Below are 19,943 nucleotides of genomic sequence, written 5' to 3'. Positions count from 1 at the left end.
CATGCTAGTTTAGTTGTTTACTCAACTTATTTGATCCTTTGATGATAAAACATGAACATAAAATGATGAACCATCTATTTTATATAGAATTTACGATGAATATCATTCACCATGAATATAAGAGTGTGATGATATGAACATGTATATCATGAAATATTTAAAAAAACAAATGGTTGTAAATAAACTTACCCTTCTGAACATAATCAACTTATTAAATAAGAATCTGTTAAAGATTCAACACTTATTTGGGTTACATGCAAGCAAAAAGAGTAATGTTATTGGGAACAAAAATAGAGAAATGAATGGGAAAATTAATAGATTTATGAATGGTTATAGTAGTAGTAGTAGTAGTAATATAGTAGGTACTAGTAAGATGATAACATCATGGTAATGATATTACAAAGAACTTATGATTCAACATCCAATTCCCCAATGTTTGTTTTGTTTTTTTTCTTTTGTTTTTTTTCCAACTCGTAGCCTCGTTGATAAAATCAAACTCTATATCGACAGACAGATGACGAGAAACTCTTAGTGTTCCAATGCACTTCGAACAGAGACGTTAGGACCATTAGCCGAGCCTCTGGATATCTGATCATAGTTTAGAAACAATACAATTACAGTTATATCATCGTGAAAATGTCGCCGCACCCGCTTGTCGATCTTACGCAGATCAGAATATCGCATTTCTCGTTTCTTTGCAGCTTCGTGTAGAGCAGCTTTCACTAGCCTCTTGGCTATCCCCTGAAACCATCCATATATACACAATCAGCATTTGCAGGCACATATACAACTTGCTGTACGACATGCACAACTAGTTGTACCAAAGAAATCACATGTACAGTTTTTATCATGCTTCAAAGGTTGTACCTCAAACAGAACTAGTTGCTAACCAAGACCAATCCCAGATATAATACATAAAAACAAACATGATGCGAAACATATACAAGTTGTACTTTACTTTGAAGGTTTGTACCATGTTCAGAACTAGTTGTACAAAGCTAACTGAAGATGAAACACAAACCAAGCATAGACACATACCTGAGCCATGTGCATTGCAGGTGACTTCTGTTTTGCAGGTTGTACCTTATGCAGAACCAGTTGTAAACACAGATATACATTTGTACATTTACTTACAGATAAATACCACAAGTTGTGCTTTGTGGTACCTTAGTTTGTAGAAGAGGCAATCAAGGGGCTGTTTGGTTGGTTTTCCATTAAGTCCTGTATGGATAAAACTGTTTGTGTGGATTAATCTATCTTTATAGATTGGGAGGGTTTTTTCATAGATGGAATGAGCGTGTTCTTTAATTGGGAGGGGAGAGTTTGGAAAAAACTTGGCTTTCTGTATAAAGCTCCTCCCTGGAAGCTTACTGAATAAGCCACTTTCTATATCATTAAGTCACTACCAAACAGTCATGTATAACTGATCAAATAAGTTGAGTCCCATTAAGCTGCTAACAAACATGCCCCAAGGATGAAACATATAACATTAGCATTTACAGAAAAAAGAGAGATTTACACATAATTATTAATAGGCATGTACTTCTTTGGTTGTACTTCATGCAGACCTAGTTGTACAAAAAAATGAAACATAGACCAAGCCCGAAAATGCATATGACATTAGCATTTACAGCATTACAGATAGATCATATATAATAGACATCAAAAATTTATGCTTTACTGGTTTGCACCTCATGCACAACTAGTTGTACCACTAGAAAGAAACCGACCAAGCCCAGATCCACATAAAAAAGATACTAAGCAATTCTACCCATGAGCATTAGCAAGTACATATGATATTTGTGGTTTATCATGCTTCGTAGGTTGTACCCATGCATAACTAGTTGTATAAAATGTAACCAACATAGTATCTCTTTACCCCTTTGTCCTCCACTGCTTGTCTTAGAGGCTGTTTGGTTGGTTTTCCGCTAAGTCATGTGTGGATAAAGCTTATAGAATGGGAAAGTTTTTGTTTGAGAGAGTTTTTCATATATGGATGCGTGTTTTTTAATTGGGAGGTGTAGGTTTGGAAAAAACTTGGCTTTCTACATAAAGCTCCCTCATAAAAGTTTACTAAATAAGCCACTTTCTATACCATTAAACCACTACCAAACAGTCATGTATAGCTGACCGCACAAGCTGCGAGTCCCAATGTCCCATTAAGATTATTAAGCTGCTAAAAAACGGGCCCTTACTTGTACTTTGAAAGTCAAAACACATATTTCCCAGAATTATAAAATATTATTGTAGTCTAATAACAATTTAACACCAATTCTTTTCTGTTTATACTACTTATACTTGATAAAATGTAGCTGCTACGGGGTTTTTTCTTTCTAGAAACTCAAAAGCTACCAGTGTCATATCTCGACACCGAAAATAAGCTGGCTAAAAAGTCAAAGCAAGCACGAATACCATATCGATAAGCCCACCAAAACCGAGGCAAACCATATGTAGAGCATTTGGTAAATTTGCTTCATGTGTTCGTGTCACAGAAACAAACTCTTTGCAATATGCAACGGAAAAGCAGTATACAAAGACTTATCTAGAGACCTAGAATGCCATTACTCATATTCGAACAAAGGAATATATGATATATGTATAACATAGATAGTAATCAAGGCATCTTGCACATAGATTATGTTATTTAACAAACCTTTCCTCATTGTTAGCGTGCACAAATAGACAAATGACACATTTGCCCTTGCTTGTTCTTTTTTACGCTTTGCCTTTTCTTTGAATAATGTATCCAAGTCACTATGAGATAGAGGAAACAGTCATGCGTTTAGACATGGGCATGAGTTCCATAGTGTGGGGGGTAGTAAAACATATGCAAGTCAAGTAGACCTTATTGGCAGCGCATAGGCGTTATTAGTAGTGTATGTATGTATGTATGTATGCATGTGTGTGTATATTGATACACACACACACACACACATATATATATATAGAGAGAGAGAGAGAGTAATGACTAGGAATCTTATAATTACACCAACCATAATTCAAAATTAGCATGATACACAAGCAAGATATTAAGATATGTGAATTACTTCTCTACTAAAGAGAGACCACATACACCGTGTGATCAAAAACACAACCATATATGTAACGGTTTTCAGTCAAATGCATTTAAACAAGTGATACCCCAAAATGGAAAGAGCATGACTATAGAAGGTGAAAATAAAAATAGAAATAAGAAAGACAAGGATGTCTTACGGCACGTGGATTATTGTGAACGATCTCCACAGCTTCTTCGTTACTCAAATGTTCCCATAAACCGTCAGAAGCAAATATAAGAAAAGAATCGCTTGGCTGGATAGCATGAGTAAGGATTGATGGAGTGGCCGACAAGATAGGCATAACCACTTCTTCAGGAAGCCGGAATTTTGGTGCAATTTGGTCAGTATTGTACTCTGAATGTTTCATATAAACATCCCCAATGGATCTTGAAACCTGCACCACATACAATTATTCAAGTACACTATTATGGACCAAAGAACATCATCTATATGATTCCAAATAATAGAACCCATTGGATCAAAATCTGAAAATGAAAAACAAAATCATCATATGTCTCCTAATTCACTCCTTGAAAACAATCATGCTTCAGCTAAAATGAGCTACTTTTTTCATAATTTCACAGGGTTTATTGATTCATCCTACGAAGGCAAAAACTTAGATTGAAACCTCAAAGAAACGAGTAAAATGTAGAAAAGGTGCATCCAAAGGCCCTAAGTCTGTAACCAACTATATGGGCAACAATGGCCGAATGGTCAAAGTTTAACCATCTCTACGCTTCATTTTGCGGGTCCTGCTTTCATTTCTTTTCACAACAGATAGGACCCATGTTCACATCTTTATTTATTGTCACATAATGTAAATGGGAACCACAAAATAAAATAGTTAAATGGTCCTACATGTTGGACAAGGTTAATGTGCATCCAATACGAGGATACCATATAAAATTCAGATAGAAAAGCTTAATATTCTGGTCCCAGGGGAGGGGGTTGCAATTATACATTAGTTTACACCAGTATGTGTATATATATATATATATATATATATATATATATATATATATATGTGGTCCAGAAGTTCTCAAACACCAATGGTTTAAAAAGTTCATACAACTCCAATGGATCGGTTCATCAAGAACTCACTTAGAGTAATCAAATTGACCATCCAATTTCTATCAAGGACCACGAAGACATTTAGAAGATTATTATGAGGAAAGTTGCAATGATAATTTAATTCCAAAAAAAACATTAGGAATAACCTGAATAATGCCTTTGACCCTCCAAACTCCATGCTTCAAGGCAACGATTTGTGGATCATGTGGGTGTAAACTTTTTAGCTCGTGTCTAACCTCCTCAAGATTGGCATTATGCTCCGATGACAATTGTATGGCCGCCATACCTCCAGTGTTACCGACTTTCTTACCAAGCACAACACGGGAATCTCCAAGATTTGCAATAAAAAGAGTCTGCTGATATATTACTCCAACCAAGCAACATGATCCAACGGTTGCTATGCTTGGTCGTACATTAAACAACTCGGATACTACAGCAGTGAATCCATTTTCCGTTTCAAGAAACGTGTTTCTTATAGTCTCTGGGGTTACGACACCATAATCCTCGGCAGATATTGCTGCATAAACACCAAACCTAAGAACAATGACATAAGAATCTTTTCTTTTTTCACTCTCAAACCCATGTAGTAAAACCGGACGTCAAACCCCAAGGTTCACTAGATTGTCATGTTAACTTAGTTTCTCAACCCTATCCCTTTTAGAAGACAATTCCACTTGAAGTAACACCCCTCATCACAACACCGCTAACAATTTGTAGAATCCAATAAAGAAAATTTAATGTGATTTAATAAATGTTTCCAACTTCAGGAAGTGTAGAATCTAATAAAGAAAGTCACCTATTAAGCCGATACTCCTTTCCAACTTGACATATGATTTAATAAATGTTTCCTGTTGGTAAATATCTAAGAAAAAATATACCCTTTAAAAAATTACTATATAGAGGAATCTTGCAACACTAAATCAATTATATCAATCTTTTGTAACGGTTACTAATGAGCGAGCAAATAATTCTATTTTGATTCAAAACCTTACCCAAAAAGAGAATCTTGCATTTACATATCTTAGATTCGGCTTTTTTACCACTAGATAGGTTACATCAAAACAAACACCATGATATCAATCAACCAAAACACTCCTCCAAACCAATTTGAATCATTCATATATTTTTAGATGGAAAATGAACTCACTTTCGGGTTCAATCAATCAAACTTAAGCTCCTCCTACGAAATAGGTAAGTAATTTTGGTCTCATTAATAACATCTTGGATGTCGATAATATAATCTAATCTAGAACCAATTTGATAAATAGTATTCCTATTTAGACACATAAAGAATTGAAAAACAAACTCATCCCAACTCCAAAGTCATTACACCTAAACATTCCTTTGTAATCATAAAACATCAATGTCCATAACAATCCATATTGTAGAATCATATACTACACTATAAACATATAATGAAAACGAAATTAATTAGATCGAAAAGCAACAAACCTTGAAAATTCCTGAATAAATTATCACAAACGTATCGAGCCACATCAGGTCCTCCATGACCATCATAGACCCCAACAAATGTTCCGAAAGAACCAGACTCGATCTGGCTCTGGTCTTCGAGCACCTGGTTCGCCTGAACAACGGCCATCGAGTACTCACCGCTGCCATATTTCCCAATATCCCGAAACCATAAAAGCCCATCCTTTTCAAAGTCATCGCCATCGCCATTATAATTACCATTAACACCAACAGCAGCACCAGTTTCGCTACTGTCACCCTTAATGAATGGCTTCCAACACACAGAAAGCAGATTCATCAACCCTTCTAACATCCCACATTTCTTGCACAAAATCCCCCAAAAATCAAACCCCAAAATAATGCAATTCTACCATAATCAACAAAGTACCAAAATAGGTTTTCTCCAAGAAAATCTTGAATTTCTATAAATAAATAAATAAACAACAATCTTTTAGGTTACCCGAAATCTTGAGAAGTAAGCTGTATAAAAAACGCCCAAATAGAAAGCATAAACAAAAATCATACAACTCAGGAAAATCAACAACACCCAAATCAAAGCATGGGCGCTTATCTTTTATTTTTGAAATTAATTCAAATCTACGAAGAACAGATTCTTGATTCTTGTTCAAATCTGGGAAAATGAGAGAAATCAAAAGATGGGCGCCTTCGGTTTTGCTTTCCCTGTTGGGGAAACTTGTTAGATTGTGGTGTGAATCTTGATTGAATTGAAATCGAAATGGATTTTATGAAGGAGAAGGTGGAACCCTAAGGGGAGGAGGGGGGTGTTGGGTGGTGGAGGAACAAGAATGTGTTGAATTGATTCAATTCCGTTGGGGAGAAGTTGGCGTAGGGAAGCTTTTTGTTGGGTGTTACTTTCAATGTTTCTCCTTCTTTCTGATTTCCTGTTTACGCGTTTTTTTACACACGACCATTAATTCTCTTCCTCGCACGTGGAAGGAATCACGGGGACTTCGTCGTCATATATTACAATTGAAAGGGTTGTATTTGTAAATTTATCAAACTTGAGGAGCATTCCTGTTTTTTCTTTTTCACAAAAAATTACAAGCTGTAAAATATTTGTTGTTGTATTTAAAAAGACTCTATTATTATTATTATTATTATTATTATTATTATTATTATTATTATTATTATTATTATTATTATTTACGCTATTTCTTGTCTCTAATAATATAGAGATGCAATCAATTGTAAGGTTAGTATCGAATTAAAAGTTCAAACTCCTAAATAGAATTACAGTTTATTTTAACAGATTTTTTATTTTAAAAGATTAATTACAGTATTAAAATATTATATGGTTTTATCATCACATTTTACTTTTCTTTTTAAAATTTATATAAAATAATTATACTTTATTTTATTGGTGAAAAATGAATTGAAAAAAATTTCTTACCTCTCATCAAGTTCTAGAGCATTCTATAAATTTGGAATTTTTTCTTATATTTTCTATTTCAAAGAATCGGTTGGAACAAAATAGATAACAAAATATTTATTTTCTCTATCTTATAGAATTTGTTGGATATGCTCTTGGGTTCCCGTGCAAATGAAATTTACGGTAAGATGGGATTTTCATTATCGGATCAAATCCTAATTGAAAAGAAACATCGGATCAAGTGTAATGAGATATATCAAATCAATTATCTTCTAATGAGTTGGTTTGAGATTAAAAGTGACCAACGGTCCAAATTCATTTTTAGAGCATCTCCAAGAAGTTCTCGATATATTTTTTTTTTCCTTCTAAAAGTAGAGAACCAAAAGTTAAAATCTCTAAAAAGAATTACATTTAACTCCAATAATTTTTTTATTTTAGAGATTTTTTAGCAGACATCCTATTATTATAATAATTTATCATCTCAGTATACTTTTAAAAAACTATACAAAATTACAATAATTTAATCGTATTGGTGAAATTGAATAAAATAATTATTTTTCTCTCTCCCAACCCAACATGAAGTTGAAGTTTTTTCATGTGATCTTTATTTTAGAAAATACTATACAAAATTTGTTAGAGCAATATAGAAAAGAAAACCCTAATTTTTTCTATTTTAAATAGATGGTCTTAATTTCTATTCTCCCTCTACAAAATTATATAAACATAGTTTGATCAAAGAAAAATGTTATGAATGTTTATTAAATATTTTAACACTTAATAATAATAAATGAATATTTTATAATGCTTAAGTAAAAATTTGGGTCCATGACATCTTAAAAAGATACAAGACTCATAAAATCCATCATCTTAACGACCGTATTTGATTAATAATCATATGCTTAACCTTTTCTATTTAAATAATTGCAAAAATAAATAAATTAGGTCCATCGGAAGAGTTTTCAAAAACCATTCAAGCTTGCATTTATATTATTATTTATAAAATAGGAATGAATACCCAAAAGATTTTGTATACATATAATATTTAAATACTTGTATTTTGAAAAAATATAACAATAAATATTTTGTAAGATAGTAGCAACAGTAATAAAAAAAAAAAACTAAAGTAATTTTAACTGTTATGAAATTATTATAAATTGCAATACCATGGATACCATTTTGTAGGCCACATTTATTTATAAACCGTGGATATATCAATAATTTTACTTGGCAACATCTAGAATTGAGATTATGTGACTCTTGTTTTGGGATATTGGTGTTTATTAATTAAGTCAATCTTATTAATAAAAGAAATAAATGATAGATAGTTATTTTATGATATTCATAATGTAGTAATAAACCGAAAACATGAAAATTAAAATAATATGAACATGAACATGAAAGCAAATAATTGGACCCAAAAACAGTTATATGTTCAAAACCCTCTCCATACAAGGTTGAAAGATGTTGTGATAATTTGTACATGTAGGGTCAAACATTACCCATCATTCAGGTTTTAGCTGCCAATTCTTCATTTCTTATTTTTAATATTGGTTTAGACTTGGATGGATGTCATGTCGTATTTTGGCATCTCATTAATTGTCTCTGTCCATTGCTTCCAACAAAAACAAAATTTAACACTTTTTTTCAATTTCAAATCCAACTGGTTTGCCATCTCATTTTTTACCCATCCATCTGCATCTGGGAAGACTTGTTACAATACATCTATACCTTCCCTACAAACTGTTAATCCATTTAAAATTATAGTTTTGATGTGAACTAAAATCATTAATTTTGATTCTTGGTCCATTACGATAACAAGTTGGAAATGGATTCAAGTTTTTCTGGTTCCATTAACAACTTGCTGACATCATATTATTTATTACCGTAACACATTCATTCTACATATGGGAATTGTTTGTTGCTTTCGGAAAAACCAAAAGGAATCTTTGGCTACAACTTAGAAGCGGGTTTTTTTGAGCTTCTACTTGCTATAAATTCCTGCATTTTCTTGAACTGCTCCTTTGTCATTCCATTGTAATACTCATGAGCCCTCTCCTATCAAGAAAAACAAACACCACCTTACCATAAGCAACAACCCTTTGATCACCTATTTTTATACATACATACATACATACATATATGTATAATTGCATTGCGATTTGCGATTTTCATTGTTAGGTGTTTATGTTTCTAGTTAATTGTGTGAAAGAAAACGGGTTGCATGTTACCTTTTAAGGTCACCTATGTAAAAAGTTTGAGAGTCAAAAGTAAGTCTTATCACCACCAAAGAAGATCAAGACAAACCATAAATCTCCCATACAAAGACAAATAACCCCAACATCCTACGAAACTGTGAAGCCTGCTTAGATACATGGTTTTATCAACTTGTTTGACAATCAGTCAAATGTCTTAAAAGTCGTCTAATAATGACAACATTAGGTAGGCTTGTGGACCGGAACTTATAGCAACAATGAATAGCAATGACCACAAACGTACCCACTACATCCCACTCAGAAATAGGGTCCGGGAAGGGTAGGATTAACGAAGAACTTTCATCTACCCGTAGGGCATATAGCAATGATGACAATGGCCAAGTAAATCAGTGTAGCTAGAAATTTTGTCTAGACACCAAAATGCTGGATCTTTCATGAGACAGGAAGATCATTTAGGTAACAACAAAATTTGACTTCTTTAGTCTCAAGATTTTACGTCTTCCCAGTTTGGCCAAATGCATGGGGTAACTTTAGGGAAACGGGTTTTGATCATGTCCCTTAAGGTACAACCACCTAAGGGTGAGCTAGAAACCATTATAGTAAAGCCTGCTGATCATATGATATGAGGAAACTAAACTAAAATTAGGAAAGAAAAAAATCTATATAATGAAACAGAGGTTGTGGACGGACTATGGTCCGATTAGAAGCCAAAGTCAGATAGAAGGGCTTGCCTTCCGCACTTTCSTATACCAAATACGAATTGAGAAGTGACTTTGTACAAAAGTACATTGTACCATCAGCAATCTTATTTAGTAGCAAGTGACTTCAATTCATTCTCTTACTCATAAAAGAATGCACATGAAGCAAGGCACATCTTCTCTTATGTGAAATGTGCAATTGGTGCTTAAAGCATAAATGGATTGTGTTAGTCACCATACCTTCTCTAGCAAAAGAGCATGATGCAGATCTAGCTTGCAACCATCATTTATAACTGCTTTGTACCTCAACACCAAATCTCGATTATTTTTCATGATGGCCTCTGCAACTTCACGGGCTTTCTTTAACAATTCACTACCTTCAACCACATGGTTCACCAATCCCCACTTCTCCGCATCCTCTGCAGTTAACGGGCTGGCTGTTAGAGACACCTCTCGAGCTTTGTTGGGTCCTATTATACGAGAAAGCTTTTGAGAGAGACCCCATGAAGGAAATATCCCAAACCTGCAATCAGATTTAAATTGTCCTTTCATCAATTAAAATTGCACAAATTACCTTTTGTGTTCTATAATTTTGTGTCAAAGCATGCTGCCTTTCTAAAACTTATCAAAGCCTACTCCTCCCCCTATCCCCTTAACTAGAAACAAATTAAGGAAAACAAAAGGCATATTCCACAGAACAACATTAAAAGTATACCATCAAATATTTAGTTCGCTGGTGTTTGATCTTATCCCTTGAGTGGTTATAGAGGTCATCAGTCAAATCCCCTTCCTCCTTGCCTTCTCCAGAAAAAATTAATAAGTATGCTAACACACGGATGTTATTTGTTTCTCGATTCAAAAATTTTACATAAATGTCAACATGCTATCCAATCCAACTTTGCCTTCATTGCACAAGAAGAATGTCGAACAAATTGCAATTGAAACAATCAAGTTCTCTCCAAAAAAAATGTGAAATAACTTCAAGGTCAAACAGCAATCCCAAGATCAAACTTGATATGAATTCTTTAGGGTTTTTCAGGAAATTCAATACCCACACCAGAACTTCATATTGAACATCAAAAGAAAAAAAAGTTGGTCTAAATTTTGATCAATTTCAAGTAAATGTCAATTCGAAGTATTGATTACAAGTTAGCGTAAGAATAACGTCTTTACAAGCTAATTAGCCCCATTGAGAAAAAGAATTTAGACATTATATATGCTTTCTGAAACTAAAACTAGTAAAACAAGTCACTGCAGGAAGTAATTATCAAGAAAGTAAAATACTATACTCAGCTTGACCTCGGTTCAAAGACATAACACCACGCCATATTGAATCTCAAACTTAGTAGACCAGTTCAACTGAATACTACTTGAAATTAATCCTCAAACTCGGTCTAGCTCTACTTGATTCGACTCAAATCTCGAAAATACTTAAAGCTCCACTCGACTTGAGTTGATAAACGTTTGCATAATTTGGATTAAGTTAGAGACAGATCACAGCCACTATTAGGGTTGTAAAGCAAGTTTGGCATAATAAACTTGTAAATAACACAAATTAAAGCTATACTGACAGCTTATAGAAAATCAAGCCAAGGGAAAACAAACCTGGCATGTGTATCGATGAATTTCGCATCTTTAGAAGCAACTAATATATCACAAGCAAGCGAGATCTCGAACCCCGCCGTAATAGCAAACCCTGAAATCGCCCCTATGATCGGCTTACGGCACCGCTCCATCTGAGCAACCGGATCGGCCTCTACATCCTTCACGTCTCCTTTGAAAACATCCTCCGCCGACGTCAGGTCCACACCCGAACAAAAAGATCGACCCGACCCGGACAGTATGATGGCGCCGACGGATTCATCGGAGTCAAGGGACTTGAATGCACGCGCCAGATCAGTCATCATTGGCTTCGTCAACGAATTCAAGGACTTTGGGCGATTGATCGTCACGTAAGCTATCCCGTCGTGGTCTTTCTTGACGACGATCAAACTTTCCGGCGACGACTTGTCCATTTTTTTTTAACTTATCTGCTCAATTTGGGGGGAAAATGTTTTCCGTGGACGAATGGCTAGCTAGCTAGTTATATACAGTGATTACTCAAATTAAGCCCCTTAACTTTGAATGAATATCTGTAAACATCCTCAAACGTTTCAAAATGACATAAAGGTCGTCCTTTTTGTGAATCTGCGCTTTTATATAGACATAGAGGGGTCGTGTACCAAATACTTATCAGACCGGTAAGAGTCATTACTCTCACATATTTTATCAGGTAACATTCTCGATCATTAAAATGGATTGTTGGTAAGTGTATGACCTACTAAAGGCTTAACAAGTAGGAGTATTTTCTCTCACTTACCGAGTAAGATTATTAGTCATTTCATCCCTCTTACCGAGTAAAATTTTTGGTCTTTATCATACTTACGCAATAAGATAAGTTAACCTAGTAAGCGTATAGTAAACAGCCGCATAATTTAATCAAAATAACCTTTACTTTAAGTCATTGTTGTGTCATCCATCAACTTTCATGTTTCAGGACAAAGTTATACTAATAATTAAGAAAAACAAATAATTAGATTGATTTGGAATAATGAACCAAACCAATTGCTTTGTATTCAATTTAATGACTCTTGAACCGTTTAACAAATGTAACTGTAACTGGGCCATTTATGTTAATAGAGTGAATTTTAAAGGGGCCCAAAATATAATTCTTTCAATTCAATAATGTAGAATTGTAGATGAGATAGCGTTCTCCCCTTCAACTTGAAGTTGAAGTGCGTGAGGAAGTGATAACCTTTTTATCACTATTTTTATAATTATATTTTATTTTAATTCAACGGTATAAATTTCACTATTTTAATGACAAACTTATCCGCCGTTTACTAAACGTTTGCTTAGTAAGTGCTTACCGAATAAATTGTCTTATCGGATGAACATGACAAGGGTCAAGAATCTTACCGGATATGAGCGATGAGAATGGTGTAGAGTCTTATCCGGTAAGTGAATACGACAAGGTAAGTGGTTATCCGGTAAATTGTTGCATTCGATACGTTTTGATGTACTAAAATCTTAAAGTAAATTATAGTGTTGACTTTTATAGGTAAGCGCTTATCGGGCATTAGCTTACGATACGTATACCGAAATAGTCAATAAATTTGCACTTATCCTTACGCTTTATAGTCATGAATAAATTATTTTAACTTGTAAAATATATTTTCTAAGAAGTAATAATTGATAGGTGACTTTGCAAGTTGTAAAAGTAACATTTATAAAATAAAATAGGTAGTAGAGTCAAGAGCGAGGACGAATGTTGAGGTATACAAGTTATGGACCACCCACTCCTCTATCATATTCATATGTAGGTATTTCATAATTGTTACTTGTCATACAAAATATATTTTGTAAATTGCACAAGTGAAGTGACACTTGTATAATATTATCATGAACAAAAGTGGTTATAAAGTGAAAAAAGACGAATAATTTAATCAAATTATCTATGTAACAAGGTAGTAGTCCTTTAAAAGTGAATTACGTTTTTCGTCCATTTGGTTTGTTGAAAACTATTACTTCCCGTTCATGTGATTGTGATACTACGATTTTCATTCATATGGTTTACAATTCATTATTGTTGTTTCTTTTTTTGAAGTATGTAATATTTATATATGGCAAAAAAATAAACAAACTCACTCATCCTCCTCATCTTTTGTGAGATTTGAAGGCTCACCTTTCGTCCATGTACTTTACAATTCATTAGTATTTCAGTTCATCATAATTAAAGGTAGGAATTAGGTTCATTGGATACCAACCACAGGGACGGATATCATCAATTTCAAAACCACATAAACAATATCTGTAATTTTTACCAAACAACAGGGACAAAACAGGTAATTTACTCTAAATTTAATATTGGTTAATAATTTTTTAGTCATGTCTATATTCAAATCTATAGACTTGCATATGAGACAAACTTGTTTTCGTGAGACCTGTAGAACCATTTTTTTACATTTGAAACTTTACAACAAAACGCTATGAAGGTAACCTTCACACTGTTTTTGTTGTGAAGGTTCAAATTTTTTTTTACCTCCACAACATTTTTTTATGAAGTTAAGTGTAAAAAAAATAGTCTCATGCATCTCACAAAAAGATGTTGGTCTTACGTAAAGTCAACCCTAAATCTATATATTTATTATTAAAACAAATTATTATTTAATGAAGAAATTGGGAACTATGAGGAGATGGATGAGTACACATGGGGGATCAATGAGTTGGACCACTAGAATCAAATTGTTACTTGTGGGGAAACTTTTTAATTAATTGGAGATTTGGTGGGAAAAGTGAAATAACAAAATCATCGAATTTTATTCATTTATTTGGTTGTTACATAATTTCCATACTTATTTAACTAAATATGTATAGATTAGTCAGTTTGTTTAAATACCAAGGATGATGTACGAATATAAGTTAAGATGAAAAATGTAAAACATTGTTTGAAAAAAAAAAGATTTGAACATTTTTAATCTCAAACTAACCCATAAATTATGCTTTAGAAAAGAATTGATCTGGTGTTTTTCATTAGTATTGATCTAATGGAAGTCTTCAATTAAGATTGATCCAATGTGAAGATTTATTCTTACAATTCTCATCATAACTTTGATTCTTAACGGGACTCAACCCTTGTTTAAAACCCTATAATGCTACATTAAATTTGATTTTAAATCAATTTTTTTATATATTCTTATTTAATAGCCACGTTTAGCATATGTTAGACACTTTTTTTAGTTTTTGTAGAAATTCTCTCTTTGTTTTCCTTCCCTTTCGTTTCGTTATTTTCCTTCTTAAATTCGAGGACAAATTACAACTGAGTATGATTTTTATTTATAAATACCAATTAAATCATAATTGGTTACTTAACTCATGATTTATATAACTTGTCAAAGTATAGATTTATCCACTCGTTGGGAGGTTGGAAATAGGGTTATAAAAAAGAGAGTGACTTTTGGAGGATGGATGCTTAAAAATAAGAAAATAAAAGATGTTTTAAAATTTGATATCTTTAATTTGATTTACTGGTACTGAACCGAACTATGTTAGATATCCCTAAATCCACGTATACAATCTTCTTCTTTTCTTAAAGATATACATCTTGAATTAATGTTTGTTACATATTTTTCATTCGTCAACCATTCTATATATTTTTCCGATATATCTTGTTTTATCCGTCAAGCATGAATCCTTTTGATAGTTGAAATTCTTGGAAAGAAGTCCTTTTAACCACACATAAAAACATCGTTTAATTTTAAAAATGGAAAAGGAAAAACCAATATCAAATGTAAACCACACAAGAATTGTTGGAGGAGAAGAAAAAAAGCCCTTCTTTTTAACACCTTCAAAACCCAATATTTCTTTCCTCTTATCCTACAATTTTGACATATATGTTTCGATTGCCATTGATCATGTTTAAGATGATTAACGTTGCATATGTGTTCATGCTTATCACCTCTATGTATTTTTTGGATGGTGTTGCTGACAAAGGTGTTTTGACGCTAAAGCCAACAAGGGTTGATGCGACTTTATTGACTTCAAAAATCGGATCAAACCGAACCATTATAGTTGACATTCATGGATCTGAAGACTTTATGTCTGTACAAGATGCCATTGATTCTATTCCGCTTGGAAATCCAAATTGGGTCATTATACATGTCAAAGAAGGAGTTTACAGGTGATTACTAATTAATTATGTCTTTTAAATAATTTTATTAGATATAACATACATATTAACTTTGTGGAATTTTTATAATGTAGGGAAAAAGTGAGAATTCCTAGAGAAAAACCTCGTATTTTCTTGAAGGGAAGTGGGAGGACTAAAACATCAATTGTTTGGTCACAAAGCTCTGAAAACAACTATGAATCTTCCACCTTCAAAGTTGAAGCTCCTTATTTTGTTGCCTATGGCATTAGCTTCAAGGTTCATTTTCCTTGATTTTACCTATAGTACAACCTTTTTATGCATAGAAAATGAGGACGCACAAGCTGCTAATGCATAAGATGCTTAACTTTAATTTGGGTACAGAATGACGCACCTACAGGGATTGCTAATACCTCACATAACCAGTCAGTAGCAGCATATGTGGGTGCAGATAAGGTTGCATTCTACAGTTGTGGATTTTATAGCAATCACAACACCCTTCTTGATAACAAAGGTAGACATTACTATGATGGATGCTACATCCAAGGCTCCATTGATGTCATTTTTGGTCGTGCCCGATCCATCTTTCATGTACGTTTAGTTTACTACTATATAAATCAATATCCATTTGGGCCCCACCTCTAGTTGGGACATGTAATATTGATTGGTTATGTGTTTTTAGGATTGTGAAATCCTTGTGATTATGGATAATCGAATGGAGATTCTAGGATCGGTGACGGCTCATTCGCGAACAAGTACAAATGAAAACACAGGATTTGTGTTTATTAGAGGGAAAATTTACGGCACCGGACATGCTTTCTTAGGTAGACCAAAAGGAGACCATTCTCGAGTCGTTTTTGTTAACACTTATATGTCTAAGAGTGTAAGGCCCGAAGGATGGAGCAAATGGAACCACAATGGCAATTTAGAGTAAGTAACCATCTTCCATTTCACCTCCTTTTCATTTTACACCATTAATTCGATTGATTATGTTTTTATGGTCCTTGATTATTTTTCAGAAATATATACCATGCTGAATATGATTGCCATGGGCCGGGGTCTGCTACCAATAATCGTGCTAAATGGTTGAAGAAATTGAGTGACGAAGAAGTTGCACCTTTCCTGTCTACAGATTTCATTGATGGCAAAAAATGGTTGATAACGGACCATGTTTCCACAAAAAACTTGTAGTATAACAAGAAGAAGAAGATTTTATGGATTTTCCTTGTGTGTTTATTTTGTAAATAATGGTTTATTATATACAACTTATGTATATAAAACCTCCATATCTTTGTAGAAAACACTCGGGCCATGGTTATATATCATTTGATTATATATGTAATCAAACATTCATTTGATTATATATGTAATCAAACATCAAAATACGTTCTTTTCAAATTTAGCTTTAAAAATAGATATAACTGACCGTTAAAGTAAAAAACATACATAACATTAAGGATAGTGACTTTATGCGTCCTCCCTTTTTTATTTTAATAAATATTTTTCACTATTCAACAAAATTTGTGACCAAAACTTTAGAGCATCTCTAACAAGTGCTCTAAAATAGATAAAATGAAAGTTTTGTTTTTTGTATTGCTATAACATGTTCTCAATAATGTTATCTAAAACAGAGAAAACATAAAAAAAATTCAAGTTTTGAGAATTCTCTAAAATTTTATGTAAATAAAGAAAAATGATTATTTTATTCAATTCCACCAATGATATTGAATTATTATTATTTTATATAAAGTTTTTTTTTTTAATAAATGTATTGAGATAATAAAATTAAAGAATATTATAATAATATAATTTATGTTAAAATGTTGGAGTTGAATATAATTTTTTTTTAAAAATTAAATTTTTAATTATTTATTTTAGAAAAACATACCCGAGATTCACAAAAAAACCGGTCAATTTGTAAAAGGTACTGAATCTAGAGCCGGACCGTTTAATGTAGTTTCCGGTTCACTCGATCGAGATATTGGGCCAGGATTCTGGGCCTCGGCTCAACAGTAAAATGGATTCCTAGAGTAGAGGTTCAAATCCGAACGAAACCGGAAAGTTGAAATTTTAGGGCAAACAATTTGGCGATTTACAGATTTTTGCGTTTGAAGGAGTAAAGGCGACAATGGAGGGGGGAGACGAAGGAATAGAGAGGGTAGAAGACTCGAAGGACTTGCAGCAACAGAGCAAAGCACTCGACAAGCTCACTGACCATGTCGAAGATCGTCAGCTCGATTCGACTCGTGTTCAAGAGGTTTTGCGTGTAGATTATTGTTTATTTTGTTATTTCATAGTGGATTGATTGTTTCAATTGGCTAATTAGATCGTGTTGTTTATTTGTATCGGATAGGCTATGGCTTCGATAGCTGCATCAAAAGAAGCTGATTTGAATGCTATGAGATTGAGGTTTGCGAATTCTTGTCCCAAAAACTGTTAATGCTTTTACTTGTTATGAAAATTTGACCAAACAACTTAGTGGCAAGTTTGACGGTTACTGAATTATTCCTGTTCCATGACCATGTGGATCCTGTTTTTAATCCATGTGAATTTTAAGTCTCTTTGTGTTTGACGTGTATGTTTTCATCTGTTTTTTGAAGTGTTCCAATGGGGTAAAACATCTTAAAGATGGAATATGTTGTTTTACATTTATAAGCACGAAAATGTCTTTTTGTGGGAGAAAATATTTGGAAGATTTTTGCAAGGGAGTTGTCCATGTTCTAGGTATATGCATTTGATGTATGTCATACATCACACCTGCTGTAGGATTGATACATAGAGTACATATTCCAGTGTGTTTTTTTTGGAGGGGGGAGGGATAGAAAGGGGATCAAAGATTTATATTGTTAAGTGTGTTTTAAGGTATAATGACAACAAACATATAAGGGTGAAAAGGAGTAGGCTTCAATAATGCTTTTTTGGAATGACCTAATTACTTGAATCTAAAACTGCTTAACCAACAAAAATAAAAAGAGTCTATTTGGTATACTAACAATAGTGAGCATACTTAATAGTTCCTCGTGTACGTGTGTGATTGGTATCATTGCCTAACAAAGAGCATCATGGGGGTCTACTTACGAGTCCACATGAGCAACATATCCATGTAGAATGTTTCTTCTTGATGCCATGTATTTTAAGATATTGGGAATCCTGATATGATGTTCCCTTAAGCCTCTTCATAGATGCTCTCATCCTCCCTAGCAATTGCGTATGTATCTTATGCATGTGCCAGAATCAAATTATTGGGAACCTAATTTATAGGGTTTACATGTCAATGAAAAGGAGTAACTTTCGTTTCTCTTCTGAAATTAAACTAATTACATAGTTATGAGGGTTACCAACTGTTGAACCATGTGACTATGTATTTAACCAATTTAATGATGAAAAATGAAGGAATACTTTATCTACCCCATGATCATTTGCAACAATTACTTTTGGTGCACTACGTTAGAGGCTACTTGGTCCATTTAAAGGATTTCTTCCCCGACACATACGTTTGGAATATAATTAACAACAATGTGATGAACTGAGAAGTGGATTACTTGTAATGATAACCCTAACTATGGGACAAAAGCCTAACTAAGGTAAAAAGTACTTTGTTTCCCTCTTTTGAAAGAAGTAGTGTGGTGTTCTTTTGATCTTTTTTGGCATTTGTGTATATTTAACCTGTATGTATCTGTGATATATGGCCATTCATGTAAGTTGCAATATGTTTAACTTGTATTGATGCTAGTTTATGATTGCTTTTTAAAGGGAGAAAGAGTTGGCTGCTGTTAAGATCAATTCTGCTGAAGTCGACATAATTGCAAACGAACTAGAGGTCTGTCTCTTTGCATAACTATCGCATTCCCTCACATTGCTACTGGGTTCATTGTTTTTAGCTTGATTTTGTGATTAACCTTTTGAACTGTTGCATTGATCTTCTCTGTGTTAACAAACCGTTTTTTTCTTTATAAAAGTGCAAAAAGTTAGTGATCTTGGACAAGAGGTGTCGAATTCAACAGTTGTTTTGTTATTACAGTTGGATAAGAAGGTGGCTGAAAGAACACTACGAGAACACAAGGGAGATGCAGTTGCTGCAATTAGACACCTGCTTCACGTGGGCAACCTATGAATTCCATGATTTTTAATTGGGTCTCAACCATGGATACGATAAGTTTGACAGCTGAATTCGATCTTGCATATTATTTCCAAAAAACATGGTCCAATTTGTCAAGAAATCTTTTACTTGTAAAAGATCCAACTAGTTTTTGCTCTGTTGTGCCAACAGAATCTAATTTTTCTTTGTTGCTGTTCCTTACTTCTCTACACCAAACCAAAAGAAACTTGCTTCTACAACAATCCACATTTTCGACAGCA

At 33.4% G+C, this 19,943-nt stretch overlaps 4 protein-coding genes across 4 annotated transcripts; 2 read left to right on the top strand and 2 right to left on the bottom strand.

Annotated features, from left to right (window-relative positions):
• Positions 1 to 250: 250 nt before the first annotated feature.
• Positions 251 to 6,403, bottom strand: LOC112519240 (probable protein phosphatase 2C 42). Its single transcript, XM_025127259.1, has 4 exons — positions 5,580 to 6,403; positions 4,274 to 4,644; positions 3,214 to 3,450; positions 251 to 741 (listed from the first exon to the last, which is right to left on the bottom strand). The coding sequence occupies exons 1-4, from the start codon at positions 5,908 to 5,910 to the stop codon at positions 529 to 531; spliced, it is 1,152 nt and encodes a 383-aa protein (XP_024983027.1). The 5' UTR covers positions 5,911 to 6,403; the 3' UTR covers positions 251 to 528.
• A 2,348-nt stretch (positions 6,404 to 8,751) lies between these two features.
• LOC112519175 (probable enoyl-CoA hydratase 1, peroxisomal) lies at positions 8,752 to 11,929 on the bottom strand. Its single transcript, XM_025127170.1, has 3 exons — positions 11,504 to 11,929; positions 10,139 to 10,421; positions 8,752 to 9,042 (listed from the first exon to the last, which is right to left on the bottom strand). Exons 1-3 carry the CDS (start codon positions 11,911 to 11,913, stop codon positions 8,938 to 8,940), a joined length of 798 nt encoding a protein of 265 aa, XP_024982938.1. The 5' UTR covers positions 11,914 to 11,929; the 3' UTR covers positions 8,752 to 8,937.
• Positions 11,930 to 15,321: 3,392 nt separating this feature from the next.
• Positions 15,322 to 17,600, top strand: LOC112520225 (probable pectinesterase 67). Its single transcript, XM_025128525.1, has 6 exons — positions 15,322 to 15,617; positions 15,701 to 15,863; positions 15,969 to 16,175; positions 16,267 to 16,514; positions 16,604 to 16,754; positions 17,463 to 17,600. The coding sequence occupies exons 1-6, from the start codon at positions 15,331 to 15,333 to the stop codon at positions 17,598 to 17,600; spliced, it is 1,194 nt and encodes a 397-aa protein (XP_024984293.1). The 5' UTR covers positions 15,322 to 15,330.
• Positions 17,601 to 17,630: 30 nt separating this feature from the next.
• On the top strand, positions 17,631 to 19,880 carry LOC112519176 (huntingtin-interacting protein K). Its single transcript, XM_025127172.1, has 4 exons — positions 17,631 to 17,841; positions 17,938 to 17,993; positions 19,338 to 19,404; positions 19,606 to 19,880. Exons 1-4 carry the CDS (start codon positions 17,713 to 17,715, stop codon positions 19,696 to 19,698), a joined length of 345 nt encoding a protein of 114 aa, XP_024982940.1. The 5' UTR covers positions 17,631 to 17,712; the 3' UTR covers positions 19,699 to 19,880.
• Positions 19,881 to 19,943: the final 63 nt, after the last annotated feature.

The sequence above is a fragment of the Cynara cardunculus genome (assembly GCF_001531365.2).
Source record: "Cynara cardunculus var. scolymus isolate 2C chromosome LG 10, CcrdV1, whole genome shotgun sequence".
Lineage (NCBI taxonomy): Eukaryota > Viridiplantae > Streptophyta > Magnoliopsida > Asterales > Asteraceae > Cynara > Cynara cardunculus.
Note: the sequence above shows the minus strand (reverse complement) of the source record. Positions and strands in the feature narration are given on the sequence as shown.

Bases quoted from the DNA above. Each gene is read 5' to 3' on its own strand.
- LOC112519240 (XM_025127259.1), bottom strand. From the start codon at position 5,910: ATGTTAGAAGGGTTGATGAATCTGCTTTCTGTGTGTTGGAAGCCATTC. The intron at 4,645-5,579 runs GTTTGTTGCTTT...GTGTTTATGCAG, and splicing joins TTTATTCAGGAATTTTCAAG to CAATATCTGCCGAGGATTAT. The intron at 3,451-4,273 runs GTTATTCCTAAT...TATGTGGTGCAG, and splicing joins GGGTCAAAGGCATTATTCAG to GTTTCAAGATCCATTGGGGA.
- LOC112519175 (XM_025127170.1), bottom strand. From the start codon at position 11,913: ATGGACAAGTCGTCGCCGGAAAGTTTGATCGTCGTCAAGAAAGACCAC. The intron at 10,422-11,503 runs GTTTGTTTTCCC...ATCTGATTGCAG, and splicing joins TTCATCGATACACATGCCAG to GTTTGGGATATTTCCTTCAT. The intron at 9,043-10,138 runs GTATGGTGACTA...TTTTCTTGATAG, and splicing joins ATGCTCTTTTGCTAGAGAAG to GAGAGGGCTCATGAGTATTA.
- LOC112520225 (XM_025128525.1), top strand. From the start codon at position 15,331: ATGTTTCGATTGCCATTGATCATGTTTAAGATGATTAACGTTGCATAT. The intron at 16,176-16,266 runs GTACGTTTAGTT...ATGTGTTTTTAG, and splicing joins GTGCCCGATCCATCTTTCAT to GATTGTGAAATCCTTGTGAT. The intron at 16,755-17,462 runs GTTTCCACAAAA...TATTTATTTTAG, and splicing joins AATGGTTGATAACGGACCAT to AAAAACATACCCGAGATTCA.
- LOC112519176 (XM_025127172.1), top strand. From the start codon at position 17,713: ATGGAGGGGGGAGACGAAGGAATAGAGAGGGTAGAAGACTCGAAGGAC. The intron at 17,842-17,937 runs GTTTTGCGTGTA...TGTATCGGATAG, and splicing joins ATTCGACTCGTGTTCAAGAG to GCTATGGCTTCGATAGCTGC. The intron at 19,405-19,605 runs GTCTGTCTCTTT...TTGTTATTACAG, and splicing joins TAATTGCAAACGAACTAGAG to TTGGATAAGAAGGTGGCTGA.